At 40.4% G+C, this 14,648-nt stretch overlaps 1 protein-coding gene across 4 annotated transcripts in view; it reads right to left on the bottom strand.

Annotated features, from left to right (window-relative positions):
* The window catches only part of THSD4 (thrombospondin type 1 domain containing 4), a 701,089-nt gene that overhangs the window by 175,702 nt on the left and 510,739 nt on the right, over positions 1 to 14,648 (bottom strand). For all 4 annotated transcript variants that reach the window (XR_006742686.1, XM_045587370.1, XM_036457096.2 and 1 more), the window contains one exon: positions 8,519 to 8,723. Coding sequence is in view for 3 of the 4 variants with exons in the window: in XM_045587370.1 (XP_045443326.1) it covers positions 8,519 to 8,723 (205 nt within the window). In the remaining variant the exon portion in view is untranslated. The remainder of the gene's footprint in view (positions 1 to 8,518; positions 8,724 to 14,648) is intronic.

Consider the following 14,648-nt stretch of genomic DNA (forward strand, 5'->3'; position numbering starts at 1 on the left):
CTAAAATATGAATTTATAACTAAGGATAATTAGACATTATCAAAACAAGGGCAAGTTCAAAAAAAATCTTCAAGGCTAGTTACAGAAATTCCTTGCTTTGATAAAAGATATCTATCAGAAACTTCAGCAAACATCCATTAGAAGCATTCCATTGTCAAGAACAAGATAAGGAAGCCCACTACTACTATGACTATTTCAAAATTGTTTAGAGGTATGCATCTAAGTGCAACAAGACAAGAAAGAAAAGATAGAATACTGCAAAGAAGAGTACGTTATTATTATCCACAGATAATTAAGATTTTTCACTTAGAAAATCCGTATCAAGTAACTGAAAAATTAGTAGAGTTGTTAAAAGAGTCTCCTGGGGGCCATATTTTAGTTGCCGATGAATATGCATAGAATATAGATCACGAGGAAGAACTGTGTATGGATTTGGTTCAAACAAAATGAATAAATAAATATATAAAATAAATTGACTTAACCCAGCTGATGTGGCTCAGGGGTTGAGTGTTGACCCAGGAACCAAGAAGTCACTGGTTCTATTCCTGGTCTGGGCACATGCCCAGGCTTTATCCCCAGTAGGAGGCTTGCAGGAGGCAGTTAATTGATGATGTTCCTCTCTTACTGATGCTCTATCTCTCTATATCCCTCTCTTGACCTGTCTCTAAAAATCAATAAAAACATTTAAAAAATAATAAACTGACTAAACATACAAAATAAATATATAAAATAAACTCACAACATACACCTGTGTGACTTATTGAAAATATAATGGAAATAAAGATCTTATATTATATTAGGAAAAACTATAAAATACATAGGAATAACATAATAAAACATATGAAAAGTCTAGATAAATAAACATTATTATTAAAGAATATAAAGTGGGGAGGTATATAATTCTCCTAAATCAAAAGAGTCAATATTGCCTGATCAGTGTGGATTAGTGGTTGAGTGTCAATCTATGAACCTGTAAGTAACAGTTTGATTCCTAATCAGGGTACATGCCTCAGTTGCTGGTTTGATCCCCAGTGTGCGTAGTATAGGAGGCAGCTGATCAATTATTTCTCTCTCATCTTTGATGTTTTTATTTCTCTCTCCCTCTCCCTTCCTCTCTGAAATCAATAAAAATATAAATATTTAAAAGAGTTAATATTGTGAATAATTTTTTGTCTTCAAATTAATCCAAGTTTACTGCAATCTCAATTAAAATCTTAACAGAAGTTTTATGGATTTTAAAGAGTATGTAGAACATATAATAATATGAACAATAAAAACTTATTTAAAAACAAAAAAAAATAAAGTAGCACACAATTTGAAAAAAAAAGTATGTAGAACATATAAGAACATTTAAGGGAAAAAAGTGTTTGAGTAGGGAATTGGGGAGGGGACAGAGAATTGGCCTAAAAGACAATAAAACACATACATTCAAAACTTCAGTGATGAAAATAATATGGCCATAACCAGTTTGGCTCAGGGGATAGAGCATCAGCTGGGAACTCAAGGGTCCTAGGTTTAATTCTGGTCAAGGGCATATGCTTGGGTTATGGGCTCAGTCCAACATGCAGGAGGCAACCAATCAATGATTCTCTCTCATCATTGATGTTTCTATCTCTCTCTTCCTCTCTGAAATCAATATATATATATAACAATATGGTACTTAAGCAGGAAGAGACAAATCAATCAATGAACCTGGACTGAGAATTCATAAACAAATCTATATATATTTGAATTTAATACATGGTGGAGGTGGCATTTCAAATTAGTGAGGGAAATTTAACAAATAGTATTGGGACAGCTGTCTGTTTGGACAAAAATGTTAGATTCCCTATCTCACACCACACAAAAAAATTAATTCCAGATGGATTAAATATTTAAATATAAAAAGATGATTATAAAAAATAATAGAAGAAAATAGCTTATCTAATAAAAAAGTAATATGCAAATTGACCATCACTCCAACACACAAGATGACTGCCTCCATATGGTCAAAGATGGTTGCCCCCATGTGAACACAAGATGGCCACTACAAGATGGCCAGCAGGGGAAGGCAGTTAGGGGTGACCAGGCCTGCAGGGGAGGGCAGTTAGGGATGACCAGGCCTGCAGGGGAAGGCAGTTAGGGGTGACCAGGCCTGCAGGGGAGGGCAGTTAGGGGCAAACAGGCTAGCAGGGGAGCAGTTAGGCATCAATAAGGCTGTCAGGGGTGTGGTTAGAGGTCAATCAGGAAAGCAGGCAGGTGAGCAGTTGGGAGCCAGCAATCCTGGATTGTGAGAGGGATGTCAGACTGCCCAGGATCAGGAAGTTGTGGGTGATTAGGGCTGGCAGGGGAGGGCAGTTTGGGGCAATCATGCAGGCAGGCAGGCAGGCAGGCAAGCGAGTGGTTAGGAGCCAGCAGTCCCAGATTGGAAAGGATGCAGGCTGGGTTTAGGGACACCCCTCTCCCCCAGTGCACAAATTTCATGCACTGGGCTTCAAAGTGCAAAAAGTGTGTACAGTAATATCAATTTTAGAAAATATATATTTGTACTTTCTCAAAGGACTGTAGGATACCCACTGAGCTGTTAAGAGTGGTGATTTAGCCCTAGCTGGTTTGCTCAGTGGTTAGAGTGTCGACTCACAGACTGACGGGTCTCAGGTTCGATTCTGGTCAAGGAAACGTATTTTGATTGCAAGCTCCTGGCCCTCATTGGGGCATGTGTGGGAGGCAATCTATTAATATGTCTCTCACATCAATGTTTCTCTCTGTCTCTCTCTGTCTCTCTCTCTCTCTTTATCTCTCTCTCTCCCCCTCCCTTCCACTCTCTCTGAATATAAATGGGGGGGGGGGGAATCCCTTAGGTGAGGATTAAAAAACAACAACAACAACAAAAGAGTGGTTATTTATCTCTGTCTTTCCACTTGAAAGCAGTGGATCAAGCATGGGTTGGCATGAAGGAGGAATTTTATCTTTTTGCTCTATATTGTCTCTACTGTTCAAAATTTTAACAATGCGAATGAAAAAAAAAATATTTGAGATTGTCATACAAATACAAGACATCACTTTAAAATTCTCCAGCCTTTTCCATATAGAAAGCTGCTAAACTAATAAATTAAAGTTTGCAAATTATAGATGATTCGATACTTGATATTAATGCAAACCATTATTATTATTGTTTTAAATGTTTAAGAAAACATACTTGAAAGTAAAGATATTGCCAGTTTATTTTTAAAATCTTACAGATGTTTAAAAAATTCTTTCCAAGTCTAAGGTTCTGTGACAATGTAACACATTGGCAGATATGATTGTCCTGTAGAATCAATTTTTGTCTGGGATGCTTTTATGTCTGATTTCTTAATCTTACATTATGACATTAGGAAATTGAGCTGTCTGAACTATGCCAAACTCTGGTATTTCAGCTAAAATAATTTTACATATTTTATTAAGGAAGAGGCATAATATAAAATGTTAATCATTTTAGTAAAATTAGATTTAATTTTTTATTTCCAAAGGGAAGAGTTCTGAGTAACTCATCTGCAAAAGGAAAATACATAGCCTACCACAAATATAGCAGTTCCAAAGTCTTTTCCATTAAAAAAAAAATAGGAATCTATTAATATAAGCCACTAACTAGTCTACATTTTAGAGCACGTGAACAAATTCAAATAACCATTCTACTGAGAAGTGGGGCTAAATTCTGTAGAATTCAGTTGGTTTCTAACTTAAAATGAGGCAAACATCCTACCTCCTGAAATCTGTGCACCATTCAACACCATGGTTTCTCCAGCTTTGCCCAGAGAAACGTGAAGTGATGAGCCGGCCTGGACCCCAGCTCTGCATGGCCCTGTCCCACTGTGAGCTACATCAGGGCTGGTGCCAGACTCAGCCTTCAGAACCTGAGTCCAGCAGGTTCAGTTATTGATGGCCAAACCAAAGTAAACCATAAACTTACTACTTACACATTACCCAAGGTTTTTGGTATACATGCCTCCTTGTTCTATGTAGTATTTTGTTTTTAAATTTCAACTTTCATAGCCTAACTCTATAATTACATTTTTAGTAACTATCACTCCAAATCTTTTTTTGAAGCAAGAAAAGTAAAGTATGTCTCATTTTAAAAGTCAGAAGACAATACAAGTAAAAATGCTTAGAGACCAAGTGCTGTGTATTCATAGAGCACAACTTCTATTATTAACTGAGTGGCCTCCAGTCATTTAAATATTGAGGGCTTAAAAACCCTTTCAAATGATTAAATCACCTTCTACTTTTTATCTATCAAGTTTGGAGAGTCTCTCATTAGAAAATACAAATTGTTTCCCTAGAAAAGTTTGTTTTGCAGTACAAATAACTAAATAACTAAAGGTAGGGCAACTGAAAAAAATCATTAAAGTTGAATATATTTTTTAAAGCAATGATACAAATTTGAACTATTTATTTTATCAATATTGCCTATTCTGCAGAACAAACAACCAAATCAATTATGTGAACCAAGTTAAACTTTTATACAAAATACAGTTTATATAGCCAATATCTCAAGGTAAGAAAGAAAACCAAAACTTTCATAATTACCTGGAAAATTGTGGAGAAACCCACCAATATATCTTTGGAAAATGTTTCAACATTTGGAAATGTGTAATTCAAAAAATAGTCATTGGACAGTTCAAAATAGCTGGACAGATCTTAAGTAATCCCATGCAATTTTAACTTTTAAAACACATTGACTTCACAGAAGATTTAGCAGGATAAGTCGGATAGGTAAAGAAAGCACTTGTGATGAGAAAAAGTACATCCCAACAACTGTGAACTTTCAAAGGGTGAATTTTATGGGATGTGAATTACCTCCCAATTAAAAAAAAAATTAAAAGAAAAGGGCATCATGAGTGTTGTTTAAGTTCTACAGCCAGAATCTCCTGGTCATCACCTCTGGAACCACCTTCACTATAGCTTCTTTCTGTTTCTACTTCTTCTTTGCTCATGTGGCATCATGTAATATTGCACAGACTTTGAATTTCTCATGCACTCCAATGGTTTATAGGCAAAATAAATTTAACTTAACTTTCTGAATCACCCTCTCATTGATTCGGTACTTCCAATTTCCTCTGTCTCATCTTCATCTTTTTGAGGGGGAGGTGGAATTTTGATTCCACAAAGCTTTGACTAATAACAAGTTCTCTGAGACAAAAAGAAAGGTACTGAATATTTAACCATTTATATATATATAAAACCCTAACATGCAAATAGACCAAACTGCGGAACAACCTAACAACTGGTCGCTATGACATGTGCTGATCACGAAGGGGCATGTGCGTAACATGGCAGCCATCAGCAGGAGGTGGCAGAGTGCAGAACATAGTGGGCATTGACTGTGGTGGTATGGTGGAGCAGGTGAGCGGGGGTGCCAGACCAATATTAGTCACTGTCATTGAGGTGAGCCTCTGGTGATTACTGAAAATTCTTTGCTCTCACACCCTCTGCCAGCACCGGAGCCACTGCTTGCATCTGCTGCTGGAGCCACCACTTGCACCCACTGCCGGTGCTGACCCTGCTCACATCCATTGCCAACTTCTGGCGCTGGTTCCAATCACCCTTGAGGGCTTCTCCACTTCCCCCTGTTCCTGAGGGGTGATCAGGGCAGTAGCCACCACTTACACCAGCTGACAGTGCTGGCTCCACTCATACCCACTGCTGGCACAGCCCCAATTGCTCCACGCTGTCAGAGGGCTCAAGTGGGGCTGGCAATGTTAGCACAAGGGAGTGGTGATGGTGGGAGAGGGGCTGCTGGCAGACAGGGGACCATTGGCTGCAGCAGGAGGGTTTGGGTGGGGGTATGGAGAAGGGCAGAGCCCCACCCATGTGCCCACTGCAGCCTAGCGGATCCACTGTTCCTTTCAAGGTGCACAATTTTGTTACATTGGGCCCCTAGTTGCTAATAAATGCCAGGGGCTCTGCTGGGCCCTGAATGTCTTTACCCTATTGTTCTCATGAATATTTCCAAGATCAGGATTCTTATTCCATCTGCAAAATGGAAACACTGAGTGGTTTCCATTCAGACACCCAGAGTTTATTTGGCCAGGATATGGGTCTTTTGTTCAGAGGACACAACTTTAAAATCCGTTGGCTGAGTAGGACTAATTCAAGCCAGGGAAAACTTACTAAAACAACACAAAGTTTACAAAAGTGGCATTGTTTGTTGGTGCATTTGAACACCACATTTCAAATAATCCTGAAGAACACTTCCATTCTAGAAGACAGAATGTTTATGCAAATGTGGTCTCTTAATAATACAAAAGAAAGGAGGGAACATACAAGACTATTTCCTACAATTCAGAATAACACACAAGCCTACCAGCATGGCTCAGTGGTTGAGTGTCAACCTATGAAGCAGAAGGTCACCACTGGATTCCCTGTCAGGGCATATGCCTGGGTTGTAGGATCCATCCGCAGTGTGGGGATTGTGGGAGACAGCCCATCAGTGATTCTATCTCATCATTGATGTTTCTATCATCTCTCTCCCTTCCTCGCTGAAATCAATAAAAAAATATTTTTAAAAGTTAAAAAGAAAAAATAACACAGAAACCATTCACTGGGAACCTAGGCTTATTGCCACTTTGATGGTTCCTAGGTTTGCCAGAGCAAATGTAATGGTTTTCCACTTTAATTTGGTTTGTCTCAGAGTTCCATCTGCTATCACTTCCTCCTCCCAGCAAACAAAACAAAACAAAACAAAACAAAACACACACACACACACACACACACAAACAAACAAAAAACAACAAAAACAAACAAACAAAAAAACAAAACCCCCCCACAAAACTAAGTGAGACTAATTTTGGTTGCAGAGAAAGAAGAGTTGCAGAATCTGGAGTTCTTGGTGACTCTGATGCTCAAAGTTTGCAAAATTAATGATCTCTCAACTACTGGAGTCATTGACCATTGCATGGCTAATGGTAGACCTTGATTATGAGAATTTCTCCTAGGCATTATCTCTTAGTATACTATTGCTCTTGGAAAAGACAGCCTGGGTTCAAATCCCATGTTTACCTCTTCCTTGTTCTGTGACCTTAACAAGTTACATTATCTCCCTGTGCCTATTTTCTTATCTAAAAAATGGGGATGGGAACAGTTCCTATCCCATAAGGCTGTTGAGAGTGTTCAGCAATCTAACACATGTAAAGTACTAAGAACAATGCCTGGGACCTGCTGGGCTATTTAATTTCCTGTTAAATAAGTAATTCAAACCTAAAAAAGAGTATTGTTCATTAAAAATGAGTATTGTTCACTGAAAGAAATTGCTTTCCTAATAGTGTTTTGTTAGCTGATTTGTATATGCTTACTTGAATTAGAAATTGGTAAAAATTAATTTGTAAGACCTATATTGTTTTACTTAAATGCAATCAGTTAGAAACTCAGAAAGCAACAAAAAATTCCTTTTGTGGGAAAATGGGTTAAAAATGGCCTCTCCTATTGATAATATTGCCCCAAATTATTGCTGAGAGGCTCTGAAGCTGTTCAGAAGAAACAGACTTACTGTCACCCCAGGCAGATGAGGCAGGAAGAAGAAAAAAAATGGCTTTGCTTTAGACCCCCAGGGAGTAAAGGTCCAGACAGAGTCATTAACTGCCTTTGGCTACTTCAAACTCCAACAGAACAAAGACTGACAGAACTCTGGGCTCTACAAAGAGCTTCTCCATCTCAGAAAGACAGTTTAGCCAATTATTCTATATAATAAAAGCCTAATATGCTACCCTGTTTCCCTGAAAATAAGACAGTGTCTTATATTAATTTTTTCTCCCAAAGTTGCGCTTGGTCTTATTTTCAGGGGATGTCTTATCTTTCCATGCGCTAGCTCTTATTTTTGGAGGATGTCTTATTTTCGGGGAAACACGGTAGCTATGTGGTAGACTAGTGGGCTATTCAACCAATCAAGGTGTAATATGCTAATAATATGTTAAGGCTGCTCAACTGCTCGCTATGATGTGCACTGACCATCAGGGGGCAGACACTCTGGTAGGTTAGCTTGCTGCTGGGGTCCAGCTGCTGGGGCTTGAGCAAGACTGGCCGGACATGCCCTGGAGCTCTCCTATAGTCCCTCCTTGGCTGGCCAACCTCCCACGTCTCTCCCGGTACCGATCATGCCCTGGTGGGGGTTTCTCAGCCTGGTCTGTGCCCTCTCACAATCTGGGGCCCCCTGGAGGATGTCAGAGAGCCAGTTTTGGCCAGATCCCACAGGCCAGGCCAGGCCAAGGGACCCCACTGGTACACAAATTAGTGCACTCAGCCTCTAGTTGAATTCATAATCATGTTTCTCTTGGACAGAACAAAGGATGGTTTACTCATGTAAATATTAAGCATTTACTTGCAATTATGACTTTTTAAATTTTCTCCACCCAAGCTGCTCATTTCATTGCGAAGACATTGCTTTGGCATTCCCAGTGACACCACATATCTGAGAACCTCTGGACATTGCTGTGTTCATCTCACCACCCTGGAATAAACCAGCTGGAGTGACATGTTTCCTCTGGAAAAAGATCAAACTTACCCAAATAGTTGTTGCTCTTGTGCATCTCAGTGATGTTGATCTTTGTGGCTCCTTGGGGAATCTCAACAACTCGATGGTAGCCCAGGCTTGTGAGGGCATGCTTAAACACGCCTGACACAACCTGACAGCCTGTGTTATCGCCTCCACACACCCCGCATTTGTCCACCACTTTGTCGGAGCCTAAGTAGTCATCACAGCCGATGCTCTGCAAAGAGGTGGAAACAGAAGACTCTTGTAGCATTTCTCAACAGCATCCAAGGAAAGGGAAAAATTATGAAACTCTAGTGGTAGAGCTCAAACTGACCCTGCTTCAGCCCCATTTCATTCCTGCAGATGAGCAAGTTCCTGCTTTCCTTCACTCAACAGATTATCACAGAGCACCTACTCTGGGCAAGGATGTTCTCTTCTAGGTATGTGTGAAATGTAAATTCTAGGGGCTGGTGGAGAAACAGTCAGTAAACAAGACAAGCAAACTAAAGAATGCATTTGGTGGTAGAAAATGACCAAGAGAAAAATAATGCAGGGATGAGGACAGGGAGAGTGTAGGGCTACAGGCACCTATCACATAGGCTGGACAGTGAAGCTGTTTTGCAAATCCATCCCCCAAGGGACTCAGAGAGGAGAGGCAGGCCATGTTGGGGCTTTTATATAAACAAGTTCTTTGGGACCATAAGTGCTGTAATTAACACTGGGGTCTGTCCCCAAGTTTTCTGTTCTAAATGACTTGATAATACAAACATTTAGCAAAGTATGCCCAAAAGTCATGATCTCAGGCCCAGTTTCTTAGGAAATTAAATTTGTTGAAATTTGGGGTTCCATTGTTCACTGTGGCTCTGAGGAGCTGGACAGAGGATTTCTGTTTGGCTCCTCCAATGCACTTCCTCAAGGCAGAAGGGGCAGGGAAGCAGGGGCCAGAAACATTAGCAACCTGGATGATCACATCTAAATCAGGGGTGTACAAAGATGGTCCAGGCATTCTCATTAGTGTTTAAAGTGTTTAAAGGAATTCTGACTTCCAACATTTCCTCCTGAAAGAATCTCTCATTTCTCATTCCAAGATTTTTTTTTTTGCTTTATCTTCCCAGTCCCCATTTATATTTCTGTTGGAGCAATTTTATTTTGCATAAAAAAAGCTAAACCTTGGATCAGAATAAACAATCAGCATGGAATCCTTTTCCACTCTTGGAGCTGATGCCAGAGAGCTCACAGTGCGCTCCTAAACCCCAAATGGGAACACATGGTCTGAGCAAAGAATTCTGTCACATCTCCCCAGGCAGATGGAGTAGTAGATTGTGGCATGGACAATGAAATACTGGATGACAGAGTTATTTCACTGAGGTATGAGAATATGGAACAGTATTTGAAACCAGAATAGAATTCAGAATTCTAAAACTTTAGACACATGTTTGCTGAAGACAGGCTTGTGTTGGTTTTTGAATTCTAACCATCAGACCTCATCTCAGGAGCAAAGTGGTCTGCAAACCATTAAAAGTCCACTTCTGATTTTGTTAAACAAGCCTGGGGCTGTGCATGTGTGTCCTGCGGGTCAAATCATACAGGCAGAGTCAAGTCAGGAGGTGTTCATTCTTCCCCTCCAAGTTCACATTGACTGACATCCTTCTTTAGGCATTCCAGGTCTGCACTACTACTGCCATATACTTGAGAGCAGTTAGTCCATCAGCAATTACTAGTCTCTCTTCACAAATAGCTTCTCTGCAAAACATTATTTTTGAGAATAACAGAACATCATTTCAATATGTTCATTCATATCCAATTAGCCTTTCAAAATGCAGTGTTTGCTCAAATATTTCTTGCCCCTGTCCCATGCACATTTTAGTGAGGGGAAAATGTTTTCCACACATGATTTCCACCTTCTCAACTCCTCAGTTCTCCTTTGCTTTGAAACAAATAAACAAACAAACAAACAAACAAAATACCACCACCAACAGAGATTTTGGCAAGTAGATTCAATGGTGCAACATCCTAACAGAATTAAGGAGTGCCTCTGTCACTGATGGGGAAGAAGGACAGAAAAGCTGATGAGCACTCTCTCCCTCCCCAGCAACATCTAATCTCCCACTTTCCCCACCAAGGGCCTATTCCCACCATGTCTTGACTGTCCCAGACTGAGTTCATTCTCCTGGGGCACCCAGGTAAAGTGAACAATGCGCATGATAGCATATAGATAAGAATGAAGGCTTAGGAAGTAAAAAGTAGGAGAATATATTCATAGACATGCTGAGAAGTAGGGTTGCTGGGAGGGATGAAATAGGGCTTCAATGTTCAGGTGAAGTTGTCAAGAATCTGTTTGCCAGGGTGAAGTACTAGAATTTTGCCGGATGGGATCCACAGTCACTGGATGTTTGAAGAATGGGAGGGCAATTCTCAGATTAGTTTTTCAGATAATAACTTGGGCTGTGGTGTGGTTATGTCTTTGAGTGGGGATAACACGCAGTCTAGCTACTGTTTTTCTCTTGTAAACAAAGGGTAGGGTTATTTCAAGAGTGAATGAGAGCTGCCGAGGATGGGACAGACAATGGTATTAATCCTCAGCCCCAAGCCCAGTTAGAATGGGGTGATCACAAGGAAAGTCCACTGCCATGTATTGCTTCAGATAACCATAGACACAGACAAAATGTCATTTATCTTGTGAATCAGACACTCTATCAAAATGCTCTGCACAGTATAATGGATTTCTCTCCCCCCTTCCTGCGCCCCCCCCCCCCCCCCCCCCCCCCGTCCCCCCAGATCCCTATGCAATGCAGCCAGCCACTCTGGAAGAATCTCAACACTGAGAGGGAGGGTGGCAGTTCTTCCTAGCAGACATCCAATATCCTGGAGGTTGGCTACAGGGAAGAGTATGGCCATACAAGCAATGGCAAGAACTAAAGGGGTGACATTCTGTCTCTTCAGGACCCGGCTCTGGATTCTGAATGCCCAGTGTTCACTCCTCAAAAGAGAAATCAGAAATAGAAGTATGAAACCTTTCTTGGGGGAGACAAAAGCTGACAGAGCACCCTTCTAGTGTATTAGTGATCACCCTGAATCTCTGAAAGACTGGGTTGTCATGGAGTTGCCAAATGCCTCACAGTCACTTCACAAAGCAGGAGGGACAATCCTACAAGGAGAACTGGGCAGATAATATGCATTCAAGATCTTTATTTTTAGGTAATTACGTATCTGACAACTGTCCCTTCTTCAGCCCAGGCCACATGTGAGAATTAGATGATATAATGAGGGGCAATTTGGACTGGTTGTCCAGGTATGGCATGGCTAAAGGAGTGATCTATGGGCCAGGACCTGAGTGACAGGAAGGACCAGCCATGAGAGAACCTAAACCTGCAAACATGCATTTTTATCACTGATGCTGGGGAGTGACTACACTGGGCAGGTGGGCTAGGTAATCCCAGGCTGTATCAAACTCAGTTTCTGCCTTTGGGAATTTGAGTCTAACTGGGGTAATGGGACATACATAAGAATTTATTAAATAAGAGGAGGCCTGCATTCTCTATGTCATGCTGGGCCAGGATTTGCACTCTTTTAGAAAGTTGTTAATTAATAATGAGATACATAAAGTCTAGAGGATGTTGCAACTAGGGGAATAGTGATGGAGTGAAGAGGGTTTTAGAGACACCTAGGAAGCAAAATGGACAGGCCTTTGTGACTGATCAGTTGGAGAAGGAGCTTGAATCTTTTTCAGCACTATCATATTCACAAATATAGTCCTCTAAACATGCATTTTTCTCATTGAAACTTAAAAGCAATCTGTGATACTGCTTTTGTAGGAAAGACTTAGGAAAGAAGTTAGGGCCACAGGAACATACCAAGATACTTAGTTTTTCCCTGGCTGGTGTGGCTTAGTTGGTTAAGCACTGTCCCAGGCATAGAGAGGTTGCAGATTCCATTCCTGGTTAGGGCACATGCCCAGGAAACGAGCTTGATCCTTCCTGCGTGCAGAAGGCAGCCAATTGATATTTCTCTTCCTCCACACCCCCCTTTAAAAATCAATTAGAAATTATTTTTGAAAGCTAGCACTGGAGTTTGAACCATAATCCCATGCTTTTAACCATTATGCAAAAATCCTCCCAACTCCCTGCCCCACCCAAGAATCAGAGGCTGTGCTGAGTTCCAGCTTTGTTGAAGGAGTGGATGGTATGGTGACTAAGTGCAGAGGAAGAAGCTCAGCACTGTTGTCACATTTTAGCGAGAGCTTGGCCCAGAAGAGACTGGCATTATCCTCTTCCAATATTATGGAGCACCAACCACATACATATCTCTCCCACCTGGGCTGCTTTAACTCTATACTTTACACATAGTAAGTGATTAAATATTTTAGTTAATCTTCCTATTACAATAGTTTTCATTTATCTTGAAGCAGTTGCAAAAATAATAGATTCAGAGCCCCTTTACCTAGCCTATAAGATGATAATATCTTATGTGATAGTATCTCACATAAGCATAGCTCAGCATCAAAACATGGCCATCAGCGTGACACATTAACTCATGAGTAAACTTTACTTTGATTTTACCACTTTTTCTGAGTGTGTAGTTCTATAAATTTTATAACACATCTAGATCCCTGTACTGTGTTACTGTACAGCAACTGGCATTCTCCAGAACATGGCAACATAATTGATCAGTGGAGCTGCTGTCAGTAAGCAGGAAAGGCAGTCGGCACCATGGAGAGGACATTGGACTGGGACTCAGTCCAATGGGTCATTTCTCTGTGGAGTTGGCATTGAAAACATTTCTATCACATCCAGATCTTTGAGAAAATAGTGCCCCAAAATGAATCTGGCCTAAATTCTGGTTTGTATTTTGGGAGACTGGTCAATTGGTTTCTGAAGTATCTAGTAGGGTCTAGTAATAATTAATGTCGCTTTTTTTTTACATTCGTTTAAAATCTTGCTTGGCGTTGACTTGTATTGACATAACCTTCAAACACGTGGTATCTACAGAACGTGTGAAGTGCAATTAACAAGTTTTGCTTGAAAAAGTTTGTGTTTGGTTTGGTTTTTGTTGCAAAACTAGGGCTAAGAGGATGGCGGATGAAGAGCATATTCGGCGCTGCATGCTTTACGAGTTCCAATTAGGAAGAAAAGCAAGTGAGGCTGCAAAAAACATCTGTAGTGCTCTTGGTCAAGATGCAGTTAGCGCCAGAAAATGCCAGCGTTGGTTTGAGAAATTTCGCGAGGGAAATTTTTTGTTAGATGACAAGAGTGGTCGAGGCCGTGTGTCCAATTTTGATCAAGAAGCTCTTCAAGCACTTTTGGTGCAAAATCCTCAAATTACCCAACAAGAGCTTGCGACAACTTTAAATTGTTCACAAAAAACAATTTCCAATCAATTGCGTGCACTTGGCAAAGTCCCAAAAGTTTGGACAATGGATTCCTCATGAGTTGACCGACAACAACCGTAATCAAAGAGTCACAATTTGCAGTTCGCTCCTCTCTCGTCAAAACCGTTTGCCGTTTTTAGAGCAAATTGTTACCGGAGATGAAGAATGGGTGCTGTATGTTAATTTGAAAAGGCGGCCTCAATGGTTGGACAAAAATGAGGCTCCGCAGCCCACGCCAAAACCTGACTTGCATGCGAAAAAAGTGATGTTGTGTGTTTGGTGGAATTTTAAAGGAATTCTTCATTATGAACTTTTACCATCTAACCAAACCATTACAAGTGCAGTGTATTGATATAGTGCCCAATTGGAAAGGTTAGCCCAAGCTTTAAGAGAAAAAGAACCCGCGCTGATTAATCGGAAGGGCGTAATTCTTCACCACGATAACGCACGACTGCATACTGCAATAATCACAGCTGAAAAACTGCGCCAGTTGGAATGGGAAGTTCTCCCTCAGCCTGCATATTCTCCTGATATTTCCCCTTCCGATTACCATTTGTTTCGTTCTTTGCAAAACTTTCTTCTTGGAAAAAAATTTAATAATGAAGAATGCCTCAAAAATGCATTGACCGAATTTTTTGCATCAAAATCACAAGAATTTTACAACAGAGGGATTAAAATGCTTCCTGAGCGTTGGGCACAAGTAGTAGAAAATAACAGCAACTATATTGTTGATTAAATTTTGTTGTATTGTTTAAATAAATTCGATTTTAAAAAGTATTAGAAAACGACATT

The sequence above is a fragment of the Pipistrellus kuhlii genome, unplaced genomic scaffold (genome assembly GCF_014108245.1).
Source record: "Pipistrellus kuhlii isolate mPipKuh1 unplaced genomic scaffold, mPipKuh1.p scaffold_m20_p_1, whole genome shotgun sequence".
NCBI classification, from domain to species: Eukaryota; Metazoa; Chordata; class Mammalia; order Chiroptera; family Vespertilionidae; genus Pipistrellus; species Pipistrellus kuhlii.